Source organism: Anabrus simplex, chromosome 2 (assembly GCF_040414725.1).
Source record: "Anabrus simplex isolate iqAnaSimp1 chromosome 2, ASM4041472v1, whole genome shotgun sequence".
NCBI lineage: Eukaryota > Metazoa > Arthropoda > Insecta > Orthoptera > Tettigoniidae > Anabrus > Anabrus simplex.
Window position 1 is genome coordinate 457404790 of NC_090266.1, and position 25124 is coordinate 457429913.

At 38.6% G+C, this 25124-nt stretch overlaps 1 protein-coding gene across 1 annotated transcript in view; it reads left to right on the forward strand.

Annotated features, from left to right (window-relative positions):
* Positions 1-25124, forward strand: part of LOC136862885 (uncharacterized) — a 159243-nt gene that overhangs the window by 11294 nt on the left and 122825 nt on the right. The window contains exon 2 of the mRNA XM_067139159.2: positions 18776-19025. Coding sequence (XP_066995260.1) covers positions 18776-19025 — 250 coding nt within the window. The remainder of the gene's footprint in view (positions 1-18775; positions 19026-25124) is intronic.

Here is a 25124-nt window from a genome sequence, read left to right on the forward strand (position 1 = left end):
TTGCGGCATATCCCTTCTATATCATGTTATCATGAAGACCAACGACACGTTAGGTTACTTGACCCTTGTAAAATATACATTTCTCAACATATGTTGTCATTATGCTGTAGTAAACCCTACTCATTTCTGCTATCAGCAATAAATTTTCTATAGCTAACACATTGCATTCAATACACACTATCACTTCTCCCAATCAAGGCATATCAATCCTAACATAACTCTGAGAACTCGATTTTGACATCACACTTCACTAATCCCATTTATAACATATATACACAATTTTATATAATATTCACCTCACAAAATCCTACATTAATTTAAGAAATATATTATAGAAAACTTAGCTTCTCATTCTCGGGTTTATGACGAATCTGTAGCCATCCAGGCTACAGCTGCTACACTTCGCCGGTTGGATTCCATAGATCGGCTGGTTTTCCGTTCTACATCAGGTTGGTTGGATGGTCCGTTGCTCACTCATCCCCAAGTCAGTCCACTGCAGATCTAGTAGCACATAATGACGGACTTCATTCTTGCGCTAAGCTGAATAGAATATACATATGATATGTATGAGTTCATATCGACGTCTTCAATAATTCAACAGTCTATTCGTGTTTTTTCTTATATGTCTGATAGTACATATGACTGCTTTCAACTACGTTATATGAAGTTCGCTACTGCTCAAATATCAGTTCTGCTTTAAATCGATAGAGAGTTCAGAGTATATTTCGTTTCTCTGACGTTCTTTCTGTGTTAATCTTCTTTCTTCTTGAAATTCTCTTCTTGTATTTATTCGGCAATCTTTTGCTTCGTCAGCAGTCAGTATTCTGGTCCTTTTCTGACCACTTGCATTGCCTGTTAAGTCTTTCTCTTCTTATTTTAAATTGTACCACTGTTCTTTTTTAATAAATATATAATATCCTGCTATATTTTCCTTTTTCAACAGTTACTTGCGGACTATATTATCAATATTTAGCCAACTTCGTTGCGATCCTTCGCAGATGATGCCTACGTCTAGCATTCAATCTTTGCAGTTAGTTTTTTGTGATAATAATATACATATTCTTCTTCTTCTTAATCTGCTTACTCTCCAGGGTTGGTTTTTCCTTCGGACTCAGCGAGGGATCCCACCTCTACCGCCTCAAGGGCAGTGTATTTCAGACTCTGGGTCGGGGGATACAACTGGGGAGTATGAGCAGTACCTCGCCCAGGCGGCCTCACCTGCTGTGCTGAACAGGGGCCTTGCGGGGGGATGGAAAGATTGGAAAAGGGATATACAAGGAATAGGGAAGGAAGCGGCCGTGGCCTTAAGTTAGGTACCATCCCCGCATTTGCCTGGAGGAGAAGTTGCAAAACACGGAAAACCACTTCCAGGTTGGCTGAGGTGGGAATCGAACCCACCTCTACTCAGTTGACCTCCCGAGGCTGAGTAGACCCCGTTCCAGCCCTCGTACCACTTTTCAGATTTCGTGGCAGACCCGGGAATCGAACTCGGGCCTCCGGGGGTGGCAGCTAATCACAATAACCACTACACCACAGAGGACTTTCACAAAATTACGGTGCAGTAAGGATGACAGGGAGACGAAATTGTGTGAAGGAGAAAGACATATCGACTCCCTTCCCAATACGAAAGAATTGTGTTCCAGAAAACTCGAATATTAGCTAGTCATGTAATTTCGATATTCAGTTGTCTGATGACATAGGCATGATATATTTAGTACATTTACAACGAGAGACAATAGTGAATAGTAACTACGAGTTCTCGAGATACGTTTCTAATTATGTGAATTTCTAAACCACCCGGGAGTGTTATTAATAAGATGGTTTGATTTATTTCAACGAGCACCACGTAGAGAACTTTGGGAACATGGCTGTAAAATGACGCAACATTCGTATCGCATATCTTGTTCTTGGACGAATCGTGCTTCCACAATAATGGGGAAGCCAATTGCCACAACATGCACTATTGGAGTCCGGACAATCCTCACTGGGTGCGACAGTACGATGGGGAGTGAATGTTTGGTGTGGAATCTTAGGGGATCGCTGGATTGGACCTTATTTCTTTGAGGGCCATTGGACGGGCCACGCTACCTGTACTTTCTGCGTCAGGAACTCCCACTGCTGCTGGAGGATGTGCCCTTGCACGATCGTTTGACGATGTGGTTGCAACAGGATGGAGCTCCAACACATTCGACTTTGCCCGTTCTTAATAATATGAACGAGGAACTGCCAAGGAAATGGATAGGACGAGGAGGCCCTGTTTCTTAGCTCGTCAGATCACTGTATTTAACGCCGTTAGACTTCTTCTTGTAGGGACATTTGAAGAATGTCGTTTACACTCAAGCGCTGGAAAACTCCGACCAGCTCCGACAACTCATCACGGACATCTGCCGAGAAATTACACCTGGAATGCTTCAGCGCGCAAGACGATCTATCGGACACCGGGCCAGAATGTGCATAAACCAAAACGGTAATCACATCGAGCATTTGCTGCGATAAAACTTTGTCAGGGCAGTTGTGTTCCTATTATTTCCGGTCTGTATTTGTCTGGCCTGCTAACTAATCGGCCCTTCTTAGGGCCACAAATACATTCATTCACACACAATTTGCATGAAAGCGGGTGTTGAACTTACTTTGCGTGCGGTACGTATAAACAAACAAATATTTCAAAAATTTGTAATCTTTGCCCCGGACTCGCACCTCCCACCTGACATACAAGCCCGCTCCGCCACGCCGTTACCAATTACACTTCGGTTCCTTACGGCACAGTGGGCAGCTTATAGCAAGTATTTGGTTTACTGCGGTCACAATATCAATTTAGTGTTTCGCCGGCTTGTCAGGTTCATATGATCTATAAGACACACGCATGTCTTCCAGTGTTTAATACGAGTATAGCATTACGGCGTCCTATCATGATGAGGCAGTAAATAACAAGATATCCGGCTGTGTTGTCTGGGCTTACTGGCAGGGCAGATGTTTTCAGTACGGAATGAATACAGTATTTTGGGTTGCATAAAACTAAATTGGAGGGGCGGCCGAATCATGCTGCATAAATTACATGAGTTAAAAACCGGAATCAGAAATAAGGATTTTGCGGATGATATTATACTGCATAGAGTAATATAGTGCATTATGCAACAAGCCTATAATGGCAATAATTAAGACACGAGTATGTTTAAAAAACGAGTGAAGCGAGTTTTATAATTTCCATACGATTGTCTTAATTACCAGTATAGGCGAGTTGCGTACGACTGTTAATGCTCGACAAACTCTATTTTTTTAAATATTTATAAATTATTTCTGACGAGATGTCGCTTGACAGTTGAGTTTACTGAACAGAGCGCATGCGCTGGGCTATTGATTTTCCGTGAGTGGATCAGAGACCTTGGCAACGTCATATGTTTTCAAAGCTTTGATAGAAGTTTATCATAACCTAGCTTTATTTCAAATACAAATTGTTTATTGTAGAGTTGGTGAAGTGAATTTGCGGGAGTGTGCCTTGTGGTTGTGGAATATCGGAAGTAAAAGGTGCATTGGTGTTAATATGTGTGTCCGACGTGCTTGATTCTGAAAACAAGTGCGAAGCTAGTGCGTTGAGCGCAGGAGCGATGCTATCCTTACCTAGTTGGTCAAACAGTTGTATCACACAATGAAAATCTGAACTCTGACTGGTGTACAACCTGTATCGTAATGACACTTGAACTATAATGAGCCTCAGTAAGATTCAGTTTCCCGGCATATAATATCGTAGAGCATAAAATAAGTTATAAGCTTGTGAGTGAATGCATGAAACGGCCTCGACAATGTTGTGAAATGGACAGTAGGCAATGGTATGATGATGAACGGCGTGAAAATTCAGGTTATAGGTTTCACATAATGGAACAGTCTCCTCAGTTTTAACCCTTTGGCTTTCAAGGTAACAATCTATCGGTAACCACGGGTCCTGCGAAAACTGTCAGGGTAACGATCCGTCGTTACCCGCCTTTATTATAATTATTTCATTATTTACGCGCCAAATAGCATTTTTTTTTGCACGGAATAAGAAGAGTACAGTTTTATCTCACGTTATACTCCGCGGGAACTGCCGGCTAACCGTATTGATCGTTATTCTTGAGGTCAGAAACATGTGCTCACTGGAGTTCCGTGTCTTATTTACATCGTGGTTGGCGGCAAACTTGCGTTCATTTCTCTCTGTTTTCATTCTTGATTATATAGTGAAATTCTGACGATAATATCACTGAATATCTTGACAATTATTCAAGTGATGGTGATGTTTCTCTGTCCGAATCGGAAAGTGTAGAGTTGATGAGACTTTTATATTAGATTTAAGAAATGTGTGTTTTATGCAAAAATGGCTGACATTTTTTAAAATCTATCCTTGGATGTAATGGACATAGAATCGTGATATTTATCATGATAGTAAACAATAATATAGCCTTCCTACTGACATGAATAACAAACTCGGATTGTGAATATTATTTCCTAGAATTACTTCCAAACTTTCAAAATCTGAAATTTATAACTTTGCTTCTATATTTATTATTTTTTAACATTAAACGCTTTTGGTTTAGGGAAATGACTTACATGCAGTGATACTAAGTGATGTATATTCTCTAAGTTTGCCAACTTTCGTGTTGATATCTTCATTGGTGTGCCTTCAATCCAATTTTAAAAGAAGTGTATGCATAGTGTGCTAAATATGGCTGTCAGTTTTCACACATCCATCAGCTGAGAGCTTGAAAGTGAAAGGATTAATTACTGCATTGATGCGGAGAAAGTTCCTCATGGCGATCACTGTAAGTACCTAGGTGTTAATATAAGGAAAGATCTTCAATGGGGTAATCGCATAAGCGGGATCACAAAATAAATTTTACAGATATCTTCACATGGTTATGAGGATGTAAAGGAGAGGGTTCGTTCCGAGCTGTCAGTGGAGAGAATGCGTGGAATGATAATAGCAGACAAATAGTTCTGAGTGGTGTTTTTGAAGTAGTAAACTTCACAATATGAAGCTAAAGCTGGAATTATAGAGGACAAATTGTGGCAAATATTCGTTTATATGAAGAGGAGTTAGGGATTGGAAAAATTTACTAAGGGAGATGTTCCATAAATTTCCAAATTCTTTGAAACTACTCAAGAAATGACTAGGTAAACAACAGATAGGGAATCTGCCAACTTGGGGACAGCCCTACAGTAAATGTAGATCAATGGTAAATGATTGAAAAGTGTATTACTGCTACTAAATCAAACAAATAGCTTAGTATTTATGGTTCAATAATCACATCGTCTTACCTTCTTAAAAGCACACACTACCAGCTGCTTAATATCCTTTTTCCGACCTTTAAAAAAAGGGCAATTGGGACCTTCGGAAGTGAGAAATGAAAGGAGATACACTTTATCTTTTGGTAACGGGCACTCTAAAATACAGAATGAGGAACATCTCAGGATCACCGAAGAAGAAGAAGAAGAAAAGAATAAGAAGAAGAAGAAGAAGAATACGATGAGGATGATTTCAACTTTACCGAGCTCGATAGCTGCAGTCGCTTAAGTGCTGCCAGTATCCAGTATTCGGGAGATAGTAGGTTCGAACCCCACTATCGACAGCCCTGAAAATGTTATTCCGTGCTTTCCCATTTTCACACCAGGCAAATGCTGGGGCTGTACATTAATTAAGGCCACGGCCGCCTCCTTCACACTCCTAGCCATTTCCTGTCCCATCGTCGCCATAAGACCTATCTGTGTCGGTGCGACGTAAAGCAACTAGCAAAAAAAAGTTCAACTTCACCAGTTCTGACATCGTAGTATCGACGTTTACTGCAAATGAACCCTGATTATATTTAACAACGGCTGTGTTCAATATGTTTCGCATTTTCCTCCGTCAACTTTAAATGGATCGTCAAGAATGAAATTAATTACGTAATATTACACAGTCCGAAGCAGTGCATGTTTTCTTGCACTTAATAAAGTAGCCCTTATCATTTTAGACGTTTCTTGCATTGCAAGAAATAATTTACTTGCTCTCATAAGTTCATTGACGATTTGCGATTCTCAAGATTACTCAAGATTGCGTCCCGCGTAGTAGGGAAAATAATAGTAATCCACCAGCGGTAAAAATCATATAACCAAATTTCAGTTGAGAATTGTAGCGTAGAAACGGTATATTCAGATATTACAATATCTTGCCTGCTATATTCTTTTGTATCATTGTGTGTGTATCTTTCGTGTGTATCTATTAGAGCATAGTACTATTAATAATAATATGTCCAAGCATTTGGCTTTGTTGATAATCATTGAGTAGTTTTTGCAAATTTCAGACTTCCAATTTTCATTTCTGTTTGTGCTTAATAGTAACATACGGTATTGCAATTAAGATCCTTCTGAAAGTAGTTTAAAATTATTGTAGTGTACTGTACAGTAGTATACAACTAATATCTTATTAGAAATTAGCGTGTTTATTCTATTATTGTAAACTATTTGTGTAGTATAAAAGAGGTATCCGTAGAAAATCTCTTACTAGAATTCTGTTGTTGTAATTAGGATAGGCTTAACTGCAGTTTACAATTGTGTAATTCTTGTGTATTACTTTCGATATTCAGTAATTAACGGCAGTTTTTATCCTGTTAGGGTGCTGTAGGATAAAAATAGAGTACGACTAAGTAGTATTGTAGTGTAGTAGTATATTAATTACCTTATTGTCTTGTGCTTTTTGTGTACTATCTTAGACAATATATCTTTCCTTTCATTTTTGCACATAATACGTTATTTTATTTTTCCTTTTCTTTTCATTTTTTTTCGTAAAGAACAGCTAACGAATGCAAGTGTAGGAACTGTGGGTGTGGCCAGGCATTGAGAAGTATGAGGGAGGAGTTGGAGAGTTTGAGGGAGATAATTGGGATTCTCTCAGAAGGCAGGAAGGAAGGTGGGCCTCCCTCCAACAATGTACAGGATACAGCAGGTGTGAAAGAGGGATGGGAAGGAAAGGGGTGAATTGTAGAAGACAGGTGGTCTAATGTTTTAAGGGGAAGGAGACTGCAGGCTAAGGGCTCTATTCAGGGTCAGAACTCAGGACAGGTGTATGTGAGTAATCGGTACGAGTCACTGGAGGTAGAACAACAGACAGATAATGAGGAACAGGGAACTGTTGCTGAGAAGTGTGGAAGTAGGAGGAAGGGAAAAGGTAGGAAAGGGAAATGTAGAGTAGAAGATAGGAAAAGACAGGTGGAACGGGGTCATGGGAGGGAGAATGATGAGCTCTATAGAGAAACCTAAGTAACAGATGGTATTAGTGATCACGAAGCTGTTTTTGTTGTAGTTAAAAATAAATGTGAAAGAAAGGAAAGTATTACAATTAGGACTATTAGGCAGTACCATGTGGTTGATAAAACAGGCACGAGGAAGTTAAAAAACGGTAAATATGATCGGTGGAAAACGGTAAATAAAAATTTAAACAGACTCTGGGATGGGTTTAAAACAACTGTTGAGGAATTTGAAAATAGTTTTGTAGGTACCTTTAAAGATGGTAAGGAATGGTAAAGATCCATTATATTATAACAGAGAAGTAAAGAGACTTAGAAGGAGGTGCAGGTTGGAAAGAACCAGAATTAGAAACGGATGTGGATGTAAGGAAAAATTCAAGGAACTTACTAAGAAATTGAATCTAGCCAAGAAGTCAGCTAAGGATAACATGACGGCAGCATAATTGGCGGTCATTAACATTTTAGTGAAAAATGGAAGAGTATGTGTAGGTACTTTAAGGCAGAAACAGGTTCCAAGAAGGACATTCCAAGAATCATTAATGAACAAGGGGAGTGTGTATGTGAGGATCTTCACAATTCAGAAGCATTCATTCAGCAGTATGTAAAGATTGTTGGTTACAAGGATAACAAGGATACATACGATAACAATGACATTTACAATAAGATGAAAAAGTTGAAAACTAGAAAATCGGCTGGAATTGATACGATTCTGGGGATATACTAAAGACGATATACTAAAGACCATATCTGAAGTGCATATCTGATTATTGTTTGCATGAAGGAGCTATACCACATGAATGGAGAGTTGCCATAATAGCCCCTGTGTATAAAGGGAAGGGTGATAGACACAAAGTAGAAAATGACACGCCAGTAAGTTTGACATGCGTTGCATGTAAACTTTGGGAAAAGCATTCTTTCTGATTATATTAGGCATTTATGCGAAATTAAAACAGGTTTCACAAATAGGAAAAGTCCTCTCAGTTAATTACTGCGTTGATGGAGTGAAAGGAAAGATGTTCATTGGGGTAATGACATAAATAGGATTGTGAATAAAGGGTAGAGATCTCTGCACATGGTTATGAGGGTGTTTAGGGGTTGTAGTAAGGATGTAGAGGAGAGGATATATAAGTATCTGGTAAGACCACCAACTAGAGTATGGTTTCGGTGTATGAGACACTCACCAGGATTACTTGATTCAAGAACTGGAAAAAATTCTAAGAAAAGCAGGTCAATTTGTTCTGGGTGATTTCCGACAAAGGAGTAGCGTCGCAAAAATGTTGCAAAGTTTGGGCTGGGAAGACTTGGGAGAAAGAAGACGAGCTTCTCGACTAATTGGTATGTTCCGAGCTGTCAGCGGAGAGATGGCGTGGAATGACATTTGTAGACGAATAAGTTTGATTGGTGTCTTAAAAAGTAGGATAAAGTTGGAATTCAAGAGGACAAACTGGGGCAAATATTCATTTATAGGAAGGGAATTAGGGATGGGAATAACTTACCAAGGAAGATGTTCAATCAATTTCCAATTTCTTTGAAATCATTTAAGGAAAGGTCGGGAAAATAACAGACAGGAAATCTGCCACCTTGGCGACTGCCCTAAATGCAGATCAGTATTGATTGATTGATTGATTGATTGATTGATTGATTGATTGATTGATTGATTGATTGTTATTCTTATGATCACTTTCAGAACTGAAAATGCTCTATGGAAAAGAGAAAGTAGTTGTTCGTTCTAAAGTACGAAGAATGAGTTTAGACATTTAAAGTATATGATCTGCTGGCTTAAATGAATGACAGTATTTAGATTATCTATATATTATATAAAACTAGCAAGATACCCGTGCTTCGCTACGGTATTATACTGAAATTTATAATTGAATGCTTATTGTTTTAGATATATAATCCGCCGAAATTCGCGATCTGACTCGTTTTCTGCGAGAATCCACCAAAATTCCCGATCTGACTGGTTTTCTATTATTTTACGGCACGTTTCCTCCCATTTTTCAATCTTCCTTTCCAGCAATCGATTTCGTACTTCCCGGGCTAGGCTCAGGTATTCCTCCCGGTCAGTTGGGTACGTAAATCTTTGCCATCTTTTCCTATAATCATTTTTAATATGGATAAAATCCTTCAGGAGATCCGGCGTGATGTCATATTGGGTGCCTTGGCGGCACTGAACCCACGGCCGGACTGCATTCTTAGTCATTACGCGTCCAGGAGCCGTTTCCAGCGCTGTCCGCACACTTGACGACGGTCCGGATTATTGTTATTATTATTATTATTATTATTATTATTATTATTATTATTATTATTATGTGTTGCTGGAATGGCCGATGACAGGGAAAACCGGAGTATCAGGAGAAAAACCTGTCCCGCCTCCGTTTTGTCCAGCACGAATGTCACATGGAGTGTCTGGGATTTGAACCACGGAACCCAGCTGTGAGAGGCCGGCGCGCTGCCGCCTGAGCAACAGAGGATCCTTATAAGTACATTAATTACAGTAAAATCAATTGGTCTCACCTCCTTCTACACCCCACCGCCGTTAAGTTTATTTAACGCCACCTCCCCCCCCCAAAAAAAAATAATTAAAAGAATGCTTGTTTCTTTATGTTTAAGGGAGATTCCAAACGCCAATGTTCACGTCTATTACCTTCAGTTTTGAGATATAAGTATCCCCATAAAAATAATTTACATTTTTCACTTCATTTCACAAGTGAATTTTCCCGCAAAACATACTTGTTTCTTTAATAGTAAAGGATCTTCTAAGTACCAATTATCACGACTCTAACTTCTTCAGTTTTTGATTTATGTGTCCTCATGAAAGGAATTCAACTCCTTTTCACTCCCGCCCCCAAGATATTTTCCCCTCGAAACGCGTTTTTCTTTGTTTTTAAAGCAGAACCAAATACCAATGTTCACGTCTGTAACAACTTTAGTTTTTATTAGATGTATGTATTCTCATACAATTAAGTCAATTAATTTTTCAATTCTTTCACCCCCCTCCCCCTTCATTGGATTTTCCGAGAATACGTGTTTCTTTACTTTTAAAGCAGATTCCAAATATCAAATTTCACGTCTGTAACCTCTTCATTTTTTAGATATCAGTAGCCTAATTAAAAGAATTCAACACCATTTTCAATCACTTTTACCACCCCACCCCCCCACCTTCGCCCAAGTGGTATTTCCGGAAACTAAAAATACACGTTTCTCTATGTTTAATAGAGATAAAAAATACCATTTTTCACTTCTGTAACATGTTAAGTTTTTTTAGATATACTGTAAAACTTCTCATTTTAAAATGTCACCCCTTTTGAGTTCTCCTTAAGTGGATTTTCCAAAAACACCTATGTTTCTTTACATTTACAGGAGATTCCAAACACCCAATTTTTACGTCTGTAACATTTTACGTTTCCAAGATATTCTGTAAATATAGTCTTTCAAAAAATTCACCCCAAATTGTCACTCCTGTTTAATCGCCATTAATTGGATTTTCCAAAAAATAAAAAATACGTGTTCCTTTATTTTTAAAGGAGATCCCATATACAAATTTTCAGTTCTGTAATATCTTTCGTTTCTGAGATATATGTATCCGCATTAAAGGCATTCAACCCATTTTTCACCCTTTTATACCCCTCCTATCAGGATTTACAGGAAACAAAAAAATACGTGTTCCTTTATTTTTAGAGGAGATTCTAACTACCAATTTTTACATCTGTAAATTTTAAAGTTTTAAGATGTAGACACACTCATTTTAAAAAATTCAGCCCCCCCTTTTCACCCCCCAATATTTGGATTTTCCAAAAAACGAAAAAATACGTATTTCTTTACTTTTAAAGTAGATCCAAAATACCAATTTTCAGGTCTGTAATATCTTCAGGTTCTGAAATATAAGTAGCCTCATTAAAGGCATTCAACCCATTATTAACCCTTTTACACTCTTCCTATTGGGATTTTCCGAAAACAAAAGAATACGTGTTTCTTTATTTTTAAAATAAATTCTAAATACCAATTTTTACATCTATAAACTTTAAATGTTTTGAGATATAGATACACCCATTTTAAAAATTCACCCCCTTTTCACACCCCCCCCCCCCCATCAATTGGATTTTTCACAAACAAAAAAATACGTGTTTCATTATTTTTAAAGGAGATCCCAAACACCAATTTTCAGGTCTATAATATCTTCAGGTTCTGAAATATAAGTAGACTCATGAAATGCATTCGACCACTTTTCCAACCTTTTCCACCATTCCTATTAGGATTTTCCCGAAAACGAAATATACGTGTATCTTTATTTTTAAAGGAGATTCTAAATACTAATTTTTTACATCTATAAACTTTAAAAGTTTTGTGATATAGATACACTCATTTTAAATATTCACTTCCTCTCACCACCCCCCCCCCATTAATTGGATTTTCCAAAAACAAAAAAATACGTGTTTCTTTACTTTTAAAGGAGATCCAAAACACCAATTTTCAGGTCTGTAATATATTCAGTTTCTGAGATACAGTATAAGTATCCTCATTAAATGCATTCAACCCATTTTACCCCTTTCCACCTTTCCTATTGGGATTTTCCGAAAACAAAAAAATACGTGTTTCTTTATTTTTAATGAAGATTCTAAATACCAATTTTTTACATCTGGAAACTTTCAAAGTTTTGAGATATAGATACACTGATTTTCAAAATTCACCCCCATTTTCACACTCCCATTAATTGGATTTTCCAAAAACAAAAAATACGTGTTTTTTTATTTTTAAAAGAGATCAAAAGTACCAATTTTCAGGTCTGTAATACCTTCAGATTCTGAGATATTAGTACCGGTATCCTGATTAAAGGCATTCAACCCTTTTTCCCCCATTTTCACCCTTTTTCACCCTCCTATTGGGATTTTCTGAAAACAAAAAAATACGTATTTTCTTATTTTTAAAGAAGATTCTAAATACCAATTTTTACATTTGTAAACTTTTAAAGTTTTGAGATATAGATCGACTCATTTTAAAATTTCACCCCCCTTTTCACCCCCTTAGCGAAGGAATATCCAAAAATCCTCTCTTAGCGAGCACCTACATATTAATATGAATGTATCCCCAAAATTTCATTTCATTATGTCCAGTAGTTTTGGCTCGGCGATGATGAATCTGTCAGTCAGTCATTCAGTCAGTCAGGACAAACTATTTTATATATATAGACTAGCAAGATACCCGTGCTTCGCTACGGTATTATACTGAAATTTATAATTGAATGCTTATTGTTTTAGATATATAATCCGCCGAAATTCGCGATCTGACTCGTTTTCTGCGAGAATCCAACAAAATTCCCGATCTGACTCGTTTTCTATTAGATTACGGCACGTTTCCTCCCATTTTTCAATCTTCCTTTCCAGCAATCGATTTCGTACTTCCCGGTCTAGGCTCAGGTATTCCTCCCGGTCAGTTGGGTCCGTAAATCTTTGCCATCTTTTCCTATAATCATTTTAATATGTATAAATTCCTTCAGGAGATCCGGCGTGGTGTCATATTGGGTGCTTTGGCGGCACTGAACCCGCGGCCGGACTGCATTCTTAGACATTACACGTCCAGGAGCCGTTTCCAGCGCGGTCCGCACATTTGACGACGGTTCGGAACATTATTATTATTATTATTATTATTATTATTATTATTACTATTATGTGTTGCTGGAATGGCTGATGACAGGGAAAACCGGAGTATCCGGAGAAAAACCTGTCCCGCCTCCGTTTTTTCCAGCACGAAATGTCACATGGAGTGACCGGGATTTGAACCACGGAACCCAGCTGTGAGAGGCCGGCGCGCTGCCGCCTGAGCAACGGAGGATACTTATAAGTACATTAAGAACAGTAAAATCAATTGGTCTCACCTCCTTCTACACCCCACCGCCGTTAAATTTATTTACCGCCACCCCCGCCCCCCCCCCCAAAAAAAATTAAAGGAAGGCTTGTTTCTTTATGTTTAAAGGAGATTCCAAACACCAATGTTCACGTCTATTGCCTTCAGTTTTGAGATATAAGTATCCCATAAAAATAATTTATTTTTTTCACTTCATTTCACACTACTCTCCCCCCCACCCCAAGTGAATTTTCCCGCAAAAAATACTTGTTTCTTTAATAGTAAAAGATCTTCTAAATACCAATTATCACGACTCTAACTTCTTCAGTTTTTGATTTATGTGTCCCCATGAAAGGAATTCAACTCCTTTACACTCCCACCCTCCAAGATGGTTTCCCCACCGAAACGCGTTTATCTTTGTTTTTAAAGGAGATCTAAATACGAATTTTCACGTCTGTAACAACTTTAGTTTTTATTAGATGTATGCATTCTCATACAATTAAGTCAATTAAATTTTCAATTTTTTCACCCTCCCCCCCCCCCACTTCATTGGATTTTCCGAGAATACGGCTTTCTTTACTTTTAAAGCAGATTGCAAATATCAAATTTCACGTCTGTAACATCTTCATTCTTGAGATATCAGTAGCCTAATTAAAAGAATTCAACACCATTTTCAGTCACTTTTACCCACCCCCCACCACCCAAGTGGTATTTCCGAAAACTAAAAATACACGGTTCGTTATGTATAATAGAGATAAAAAATACCATTTTTCACTTCTGTAACATGTTAAGTTTTTTTAGATATACTGTAAAAATTCTCATTTTAAAATTTCACCCCTTTTGAGTTCCCCTTAAGAGGAGTTTCCAAAAACAAATCACCTATGTTTCTTTACATTTACAGAAGATTCCAAACACCCACTTTTTACGTCTTTAACATTTTACGTTTCCAAGATATTCTGTAGATATAGCCTTTCAAAAAATTCACCCCAATTTGTCACTCCTGTTTAACCGCCATTAATTGGATTTTCCAAAAATTAAAAGTACGTGTTTCTTTATTTTTAAAGGAGGTCCCATATACAAATTATCAGTTCTGTAATATCTTCAGGTTCTGAAATATAAGTATCCTCATTAAAGGCATTCAACCCATTTTTCACCCTTTTACACCCCTCCTATTGGGATTTACAGGAAACAAAAAAATACGTGTTTCTTTATTTTTAGAGGAGATTCTAACTACCAATTTTTACAACTGTAAATTTTAAAGTTTTAAGATGTAGACACACTCATTTTAAAAAATTCACCCCCCCCCCCTTTTCACCCCCCAATATTTGAATTTTCCAAAAACGAAAAAATACGTGTTTCTTTACTTTTAAAGTAGATCCCAAATGCAAATTTTCAGGTCTGTAATATCTTCAGGTTCTGAAATATAAGTAGCCTCATTAAAGGCATTCAACCCATTATTCACCCTTTTACACCCTTCCTATTGGGATTTTCCGAAAACAAAAGAATACGTGTTTCTTTATTTTTAAAGGAGATTCTAAATACCAATTTTTATATCAATACACTTTAAAAGTTTAGAGATATGGATACACTCAGTTTAAAAAATCACCCCCTTTTCACCCTCCCATTAATTGGATTTTCCAAAAACAAAAAAATACGTGTTTCTTTATTTTTAAAAGAGATCAAAAGTACCAATTTTCAGGTCTGTAATATCTTCAGTTTCTGAGGTATAAGCACCGGTATCGTGATTAGGCATTCAACCCCTTTTTCACCCTTCTTCACCCCTCCTATTGGGATTGTCTGAAAACAAAAAAATACGTGTTTCCTTATTTTTAAAGAAGATTCTAAATACCAATTTTCACATCTCTAAACTTTTAAAGTTTTGAGATATAAACACACTCATTTTAAAATTTCACCCCCCTTTTCACCCCCTTAGCGACGGAATATCCAAAAATCCTCTCTTAGCGAGCACCTACATATTAATATGAATATATTCCCAAAATTTCATTTCTTTATGTCCAGTAGTTTTGGCTCGGCGATGATGAATCAGTCAGTCAGTCAGTCAGTCAGTCAGGACAAGCTACTTTATATATATAGATAAGAGTTTTGTCTGTACATTGCTCAGAATTTGAAAATAATGGTATTTCTGTGTCGGTCATGTCCACAGTAACAAGGAAATGCACTTTTTACTTTTCCGTAATTTCTGTCTGTCTGTCTGTCTGTCTGTCTGTCTGTCTGTCTGTCTGTCTGTCTGTCTGTCTGTCTGTCTGTCTGTATGTATGTATGTATGTATGTATGTATGTACACGCATCACTAGAAAACGGCTAAAGAGAATTTAATGAAAATCGGTATGCAAAGTCGGGGAATAAGTTGCTACAATCTAGGCCATAAATAATTTTGTTCACGCTATAGAAATGGTAGTTTAGGGGAAGGCCGAAAATTTAATTTTCAAATATTTATGTTATTAGTGGTATCTTAATAAAAATTGGCATGTAAAGTCGGGAAATAAGTCGCTACAATCTAGGATATAAATAATTTTATTCACGCAGAGTGAAATGGTAGTTTAGGGGAGGCCTTAAATGTAATTATCAAATATTTATATTATTAGTGGTTGTATCGATAAATACTATATAACCAAAGTTGTATAGAATTAAATTTCCGACCATTCATGTCTTATACATTTTTACCGTACCGGCTATGATAACATAGATATTCATGAATTTGTATGTTTGCTGCTAGGTCCATATCGACGCCGAGCCACGAGAAAATGGGTTAACAGAATTTAATAAAAATTGGCATATAGAGCTTGGGAATAAGAAGACAGTCTAAGCTATAAACAATTTTATTCACCCTGAATGAAATTGTAGTTTAGGGGAAGGTGTCTAAAATGTAACGTTTAAATACCCATGCTTTTGGTACTATCGAAAAGTACTACATAACACAAGTTACAAAGAATACAAATACCGATCATTTATGTTTTATTCAGCTTTACCGTACCGACTATGATGAGTGGTATTTCAGAGTCAGAAGAGGACTAAATGTGGAGGCCTACAATATCGAAAGCGCATAACATTGATCAAAAATGACATTATATTGACCATTGTTTGTTGTGATGTTATTTGTCTCTCATGCTGCCTCTCAACTCCGACAGTTGGGACTACTGCTGCGTACGAAGTATAATAGCCGGACTGAATATTGGCGGGAAATAACCGGGGAGTTAGAAAACTTTCTTCTTTAGCATGCCATTCCTGGGTCATACATTTTCTGATACAGCTGGTAACACACTGGTTCTTCATATTATTCCAGTTATTCGATCCCTACTCTGACGCGCTGTTTTGAATGAGCAGTGTGCATACTTAAGGCAGAGGCTGTCCTAGCAGCAGCAGCAGCAGTAGTAGTAGTATGGCCGGGTCTGTAATAACAATTTAGACCTATTCCAAATTATAGCACCACTGTTCGCTAATAAACTCAAAATTCAACCCTGAAAAGTGCCTTTTCTTAAGAAAAGCCTCTTCCTCTTCACTTCTATTAATTCTACATTCATTTTACGCCAAATGATCGGTGAAGAGGGGGTTTCTCCTCTGGCTTGGAGGAAAAATTTGCCTCCAAGTCAGATAGATTATTCCGCCGCCAGTGCAGTGAATTGATATTTTCCGACTCATCGGGTACTCCTAGGAAACAGATTAGTAAAAGGGCATCGTTTTTGCCCTGGGATTCTCCACTATTTGACCCCCTAACCCCTCCCGCCGAAACAAGACGAAATGTGTTCACGAATCACGGCTGTCTGCGGCTTGGTCATTCCAGCTCTGGAAATTTGGCCTGTTAGATCGGCAGTGTAGTCCTGTTCGTTAAAAGTGAGAAAATGTGTGGTGTTTCATTTGATCGAGTATTTCATATGAAAGTATTGCTTTTAATCGCACCATTCCTACTGACGTCATTGTAATGTATGTTCATTTCAGTTGGGAAAACCACTAAGACAGTCTTTCTGAGGATGTAAAAAGGCAGGTGGAGAGTGAGTTTCTACCATTGCAGTGAAAATTCCCTAACCCAGTCTTCATATGAGAAAAGATGTTTGGTGACTTCCCCGTCGCGTTGCTAGGGTAACGTTAAGAGCTATGCAATGTAATACAATCTTGTTCACAACGTGTACACTAGAATTCTGTATACGATGTAGAATTCCGTAGCGAAGCACGGGTAAATCAGCTAGTTTCAAGATATATTCAGTCCGCCATTTAATTTGACAGATTCCTTAAGTACTTTTATTCACCCTGGTCTTATTCCAATTTAAAGAGATAAATGAAACGAATATCTCGAGAAAGCCACATACAAGCAATAAAATTTCTAAGGAAAACGAACAAAATAAAATAAAATTCTAAAACATAGGAAAGTGCAAATATACTGGGTGAGTTGGCTGCGTGTTTACGGGCGCTCAACTGTGAGGTTGCATCCAGGAGTTGGTAGCTTCGATCCCCACTGTCGGCAGTCCTGAAGATAGTTTCCCTTTTTTCCCATCTTCACACAGGCACAGGCTGTACCTTAATTAAGGCGTCGGCCACTTCCTTCCCACTCCTAGGCCTTTCCTATCCCATCGTCGCTATAAGACCTATCTCTGACGGTGCGACGTAAAGCCAATTGTAAAAAAATGTGTATCAACGCAGATTTCTGTGAGTTGTGGAAATGTGAGAAAAGTGTTGTATTAGCCATTATAAAAGTATTTAATTTACTATAGACATTCCTAGTCCTAAAATGATGGCAAATAATAACAATTCTCTTTCAATTCTGAGCGCCATATTTCGTCTCTCTCACCCCTCGCGTCGGTAGATTTACTGGCACGTAAAAATAACTCCTGCGGGACAAAATTCCGGCACCTCGGCGTCTCTGAAAACCATAAAAGTAGTTTTGGAACGTACAGATAATAAAATAATTATTATTACTTCGTCTCTCTTCATAAACCAGTAACTTTAAGTCAAATAACGCGCATAATACAGTTCAGTGTGAACCACCACAGAAACACGCAATAGTGATTACATCCCTCCACAAAGGGTTGGTGTCAAGAAGGGCATCCGGCCATAAAACAGGACCAATCCATATATGCGACACAGTCGCACCCGTGTGACCCCTGAGATGTGGAAAAAGTAAACGTAGAAGAAGAATTGTTCAGTGTGAATAAACGTGATTTTCAATTAATAATAATATGTATTATTATATGCATCCAGAAATACTTGATTAGCCATAGATTTAAGAGGCGTCAGGGTGCCAGAATTTTGTCGCAATAAGTAGTACGCTACCGTGCTTGTAAATCTAATCGAAACGCATCTCTTGCTATCAAGCACACTTTTAAATTGTCTATGCCTGGATTCGGACCTACAACCCTGAGTACAGAAGGCGAGTGCCTGACCACATTAGCTAGTCTGAAGCAGGATTAGTGAAATTATTACCTGTTAGTGCACTACGATATGCATCCTCAACTATACAGTGATTTTATTTAGTGATCCATCCCTACTTCACGTGGAATGTATTTGCAATTAACAGTGATTGAGTTCTTTAAGTGAGGTAAAATTGTTTTTGACATTTGGGCTTGTTTTCGACTAAATGGAAAATCTGATGGTATTGTTGAAGTTCACAGTATAAAAACAATTTTCTCACTGGCACAGTCACTTACTCTTTTCTTTATTTTTCAGTCGCACAGTGTATCAGCAGCATCTGCTGGGTAAAACATACTATACTTCAGGATTCGTGGTGAATTCCAGTCAGTGGTCACGTCACCCTCACGTTTTTCAACAAAATGTCAAGGACGAGACAGCGTATATTATAGCTAAAATGGACATTTCCAACTTGACGCTGTTCTACAACTTCTTTGCCAATCTCTCTATTGCCAAAACATCGGGAACAGCCATTCATCTTTTCCCCAGAAACCTCATTGCTATGCACGTAAGTCTATTCACCCTGATCTTATTGCAATTTAGTGATAAATGAAAGGTCTACTTCGAGGCCATACACAAGTAATAACATTTCTCAGGATATATGGTAAATTTACTAAGGTAAAATGTTGACAGAAGTTTGGCCTTTCGGGCAGATAAAAGAGATGATTGAAGAACAGTCCAGTAAGATTGAAAAAATGGAAGTATGGATAAGAGGAAAAACGGACGACATAGCAGCACAGGTGAGAAATAACACCGAGGAAGTGGTAGCATTAAGGGAAAAAGTAGGGCGACTTGAAGAGGAGAATTTAAAGCTGAAAGTAGAAGTGGAAGCGAATACTTTAGATAGAAGGAAGAAGTGCTTGTTTATTTATGGAGTGCCTGAGGAGACGAGTGAAGTCAAAGTAATTACAACTTATAAAGTAGTGGACCTAATACAGGGAAAAATGAAAATAAATTTTAGTGAAGTGGATATTGACGATGTGCAGAGAGTGGGGAGAACTAGAGGCAATAGGCCTATAAAGGTTCAATTGTTTTCAACGTTGATGGCGGATATTGTGTTAGCAAAAGCGGGAAATGTCCAGAGGGATAAAATATGGATAAGGAGAGACGTGGGAAGTGACGCGATCAGAAATGAGAGGCTACTCAGAAAACACAAGATGCTGGCTGTAAAACAGGGGCTGAGGGCAACTATCAGAGGTCAAAATTTAGTGGTGTCAGACAGGAATTGGAAGAGAATCTGGTCTGTGGATAGATTGATGGATTTAGAATTGAAGTTAAAACAAGGGGGAGAAAAGGAGAGTAGTGCAATAAACTGTAGGCAAGTGAGGCGAAGTACGAATAGCAGTGTGCTGAGGATGGACTTAGAGATGAAGTCAAAGCGGGCTGAAGAAAAAGGGAGTAGTACAGCGATTAGTGGAGAGGATAGGCAAAATACAAGAAGTAACAGTGTACCATGTGAAGAGAGGCAGGGGGAGGTGTCCAGTGATAAAGTGACCGATAGAAGTGTTCGGAGTGAAGAAGTGCGGGTAGAGAGGCCAAGTGAGAATGTGACTATTTGCAGGGAAGAGAGAAGTAAGGGAAGTGTATGCAGTGAAGTAAGTGAAGAGCAGGGTAAGAGGGTCGGGCAGAAGCTCGATCTGACGCGAGATCTGAACAGGGGCCTACATGTCGAGCAGAGAGATAGAGAATTGAGGGCCATGTTGGCGGCTCTTTATTGAAAGAAGAAATAAAGGGCAGGATTGGCGAAGAAGTAAGAGATGTAGGTGGAGTTGTGGAGTTGGATTATATGAGTGATTGGTATTTGTTATTCATTGCCGAAATTTTTGAAGATGGAGAGGTAATTTAATTAGGTTATGATGGTATTTATTTGTGAAGGCTGAAATGTGGTGATGATATTTGGAGCTGGAGGAGTGGTGGTAAATGTGGTGTTGGAAAATATTCAGGGCTTGGTATTTATGATTATGTGTTATTTGGGGGCTGAAATGTTGTGATGGAGAAGTGATGTATAAGTTACGATATGTTATAGGGTTGAAATGTGGTGTTGGAGAAGTGGTGGTATAAGATGGTGGATGGTAGAAGGTGAGTGCAATGGTAGAAGAAGTAGAGGTGGTATAAGGGGTGGAGTTGGTGTTGTATTGCTGAAATGTGGTGTCGGAAAATATTGAGGTCTTAGTATTTATGATTATATGTTATGATTAATTTATGAAGTGTTATGATATGTTACAGGGTTGAAGTGTTATATCGTTGGAATGTGGTGTGAGAGAAGTGGTGATATAAGTAGAGGTGGTATATGTTGTGGAGTTGGTGTTGTTTATTAGGTTATGATGGTATTTATTTGTGAAGGCTGAAATGTGGTAATGGAGAAGTGGTATATTTATTGTTGATATTTGGAGTTGGAGGAGTGGTGGTAAATGTGGTGTTGGATAAGTGTTATATCGTTGGAATGTGGTGTGGAAGAAGTGGTGATATAAGTAGAGGTGGTATATAATGTGGAGTTTGTGTTGTATTGCTGAAATGTGGTGTTGGAAGTATTGAAGGCTTAGTATTTATGATTAGGTGATGTATGGTTTGGTATTGAGATGGTTTATTTAGGGCTGACTTCGTGGGAGTTGGGAGGTGGTATTATTGTATTGGTGTCTGATATGAGTATTTAATTTTTTTGGAGCTGGAGAGAGGTGAGTTTATTATCATTTTGTAAATTTTGGTTTGTTTGTATGGAGAGGAGGAAGAGATATGATGTTGGAGAGGTGTTGGCATATGAGTGATTGGTATTTGTTATTATGGAGTGTTATGGCGGAATGAAATGAAAGGAAGCAATGTTAACGCGGATTGGTAAAAGCTGTGGTATGATGGATTGGAATGCAATGACGGAATATTGTTGTTATTATTTAGCCTTTTACTATAGGAGGTGGAATCTGAAAGATTGAAAGCAATGTTAGTGTTACGGCTGGTTTGGAATGCAATCTGGTAATGTTGCTGTGGTAGCTTATTCTGGAGTAGGTCAGGGAACAATAGAGGTGATGAAAATGCTGAAGCAAGAAGGTTGCGTACGTGTGAGTGATAACAAGCAGGAAGTTGTAACACCAGCAGTAGAATGTAAACATTGACCAGGCTGTTGTGAACTGGTGTAGATGGAGTTGGTTCTGGTATAGAACCGGGGCGTTATTGTTCATTTCATTTTATTTTATTTTGTATATGGTGGAGAGGGGTGGCTTAGGTTGGACTACGTTTATTAATCTTATTATTTATTTATTTATTTATTATTATTGCGAACATGTATTCGGGGCTGAACGCCTGTTTTGTTCATTAATAAATACATACATAAATACTAAGGTAAAATGATTGCCTTCCATGATAATCATATTTATTGATGATGATGTTACTTGTTGTTTAAAGGGGCCTAACATCTAGGTCATCGGCCCACCATATTTATTAAATTAAACATAACCCAAAGATTTGGGAGTATAAATAGTTATTTTTGAGAGAAGAATATCATAGTGAAGATATGGCCTTTCCAAATGCCTCATCAAGGGCTTCTATTATTATTATTATTATTATTATTATTATTATGATTATTATTATTATTATTATTATTATTATTATTATTATTATTATTATTATTATGATATTTTATTTCCCCCTTCATATTTAGACCTCTTAATTATCGTCCACAATTTATGAATTACTGCATGCCGAAAGGGCACAATTTCAACATAGCATGGAAAGATATAAATGTAGTATTTTGAAGGAATATATCACGTAGCACGTACATTCGAAAGTTTACGGTTCTGATATTGATCGTGTAAGTGGATTTACATATTTGACTATCTCACTTGCATATATTAGCTATAAAAGTTAATGGACTAACACCTCTTCTGCGTTAATAATAATAATAATAATAATAATAATAATAATAATAATAATAATAATAATAATAATAATAATCTGTATATGTATTTACGTGCTGGCCCCGTGGTGTAGGGGTAAACTGTCTGCCTGTTACCCGGAGGCCTCGGGTTCGATTCCCGGCCAGGTCAGGGATTTTTACCTGGACCTGAGGGCTGGTTCGAGGTCCACTCAGCCTAAGTGATTATAATTGAGGAGCTATTGACGGTGAGATAACGGCTCCGGTCTAGAAAGCCAAGAATAACGGCCGAAAGGATTCGTCGTGCTGACCACACAACACTTAGTAATCTGCAGGCCTTCGGGCGGAACAGCGGTCGCTTGGTAGGCCAAGGCCCTTCAAGGGCTGTAGTGCCATGCGGGGGGCGGGGGGGGGAATATGTATTTACGTATTTGGTGTAACTACATTTCCTTAGTTTCAGTTAGACTGTTATTTCTATTATTTTAAAATTAGGGCACGCCTAAGAAGAATTATTGTAATAACTGTAATGATGTTGTCCGCCTCTGTGGTGTAGTGGTTAGCGTGATTAGCTGCCACCCCCGGAGGCCCGGGTTCGATTGCCGGCTCTGCCACGAAATTTGAAAAGTGGTATGAGGGCTGGAACGGGGTCCACTCAGCCTCGGGAGGTCAACTGAGTAGAGGTGGGTTCGATTCCCACCTCAGCCATCCTGGAAGTGGTTTTCCGTGGTTTCCCACTTCTCCTCCAGGCGAATGCCGGGATGGTACCTAACATAAGGACACGGCCGTTTCCTTCCCTCTTCCTTGCCTATCCCTTCCAATCTTCCCATCCCTACACAAGGCCCCTGTTCAGCATAGCAGGTGAGGCCGCCTGGGCGAGGTACTGGTCATTCTCCCCAGTTTCATCCCCCGACCAAGAATCTGAAGCTCCAGGACACTGCCCTTGAGGCGGTAGAGGTGGGATCCCTCGCTGTGTCCGAGGGAAAAGCCGAACCTGGAGGGTAAACAGATGATGATGATGATGTAATGATGTTATTGGCTTTACGTCCCACTAAGTACTTTTACTGTTTTCGGAGTATTGTAAGTATGTGTCTAAGTACTTACTTTTCTTGTTGAATTCTTGTTGAAATTAAGATACTCGTAGGTGCAGTTTAGAGTTGTAGTGTAGTTATTTTATCAGATACGGTAGTATCTCGCTTACATTCTTTACAGTTGTATAATTGTGTTGGGTATTCATTTCCATTTCCCGTGGTGTAGGGGTAGCGTGCCTGCCTCTTACCCGGAGGCCCCGGGTTCGATTCCCGGCCAGGTCAGGGATTTTTACCTGGACCTGAGGGCTGGTTCGAGGTCCACTCAGCCTACGTGATTAGAATTGAGGAGCTATCTGAGGGTGAGATAGCGGCCCCGGTCTAGAAAGCCAAGAATAACGGCTGAGAGGATTCGTCGTGCTGACTATACGACACCTCGTAATCTGCAGGTCTTCGGGCTGAGCAGCGGTCGCTTGGTAGGCCAAAGCCCTTCAAGGGGTGTAGTGCCATGGGGTTTGGTTTGGTTTGGCTTCATATTGTACCTCAGATTCTTAGGCGCTTAAGTGGGTATGCCTTTCCCTGTAAGCGGCTCTTCGTGATGTACTCGCTTTCTTGCTGCCTGTGGCCCTTTTAGTTTCATACTGTTACGTACTATTGCTGATATTGATTTGATCTCTTCCTTCTTTCATGACGTTCCTTCACGACTTTTTCTCATTTTGGTAGTCATCTTTACAATTTTCCCTGCCAGTATGGACTGATGAGCAGGCGGTTTTTCACCTTAAGACAATAACGACAGGAACACAACCATCACCAGTTAACACGACTAAACAATATCCCCATGTCAGCGATGCTCGGTGTTGACATGGACACAGCAACAAAAGCCTACATTTTAAATATCTCATAGACTGTGCGGTAAAACTACAGTAGGCTATAAGAAATAAATGATCGAAAATTGTATTCTCTACAACTTTTGTTATGACGTATTTATCGACAGAAAAACTAATTTGAGAGATTGAGAATCACATTTAAGGCCTTCCCCTAAAATACTATTTCACCCACCGTGAAGGAAATTACTTACAGCTTAGACTGTATTGCCTTATTCCGCAACTTTATATACCCATTATGATTAATTTCTGTTCGGCCATTTTCTTGTGGCTCGCCATCACTGATCTCTATACATGGATCGCTGATGGCAGCTCTCCGCTGCAGGAGAATGTACGCCAAGTTGAGCGCGCGGTTCGCCATGTTGGCGTACCCATCCTAGAGCTCTCCTTATGGGGAAGCAATGATAATATAGTCAATTTTAAATCGCAATTAATGGCGCGTTGGAATAATTAAAAATATAGGGACATGTCCACTCAAAGCATAAGGACATTGGGATCACTGACACGTCGTTCCGTGGTCAGTAAATCTCCGGGATAGCAATAAAAATGAGTGTATAATAACAGCCGACTAATATTAGGTGCTGAATACATGCAATTCGCGATCGGTAACACAATACGAGTGAAAATCAGTTTCTGGAAACATTGCTGTAAATTGTATACATGTATGTCACGAAATTATGCATTCTTAAAATGATTTACCTATAAACGTAGCTCACTATACAGGCCTAGATTCGACATACCATAATCGGTGCTTGATAATGAATTCCTGTTTCCTGTTTCTATGAAATAACGCGCAGTTTATCAAATTAAAATATAATCGAAGCAAATGTACA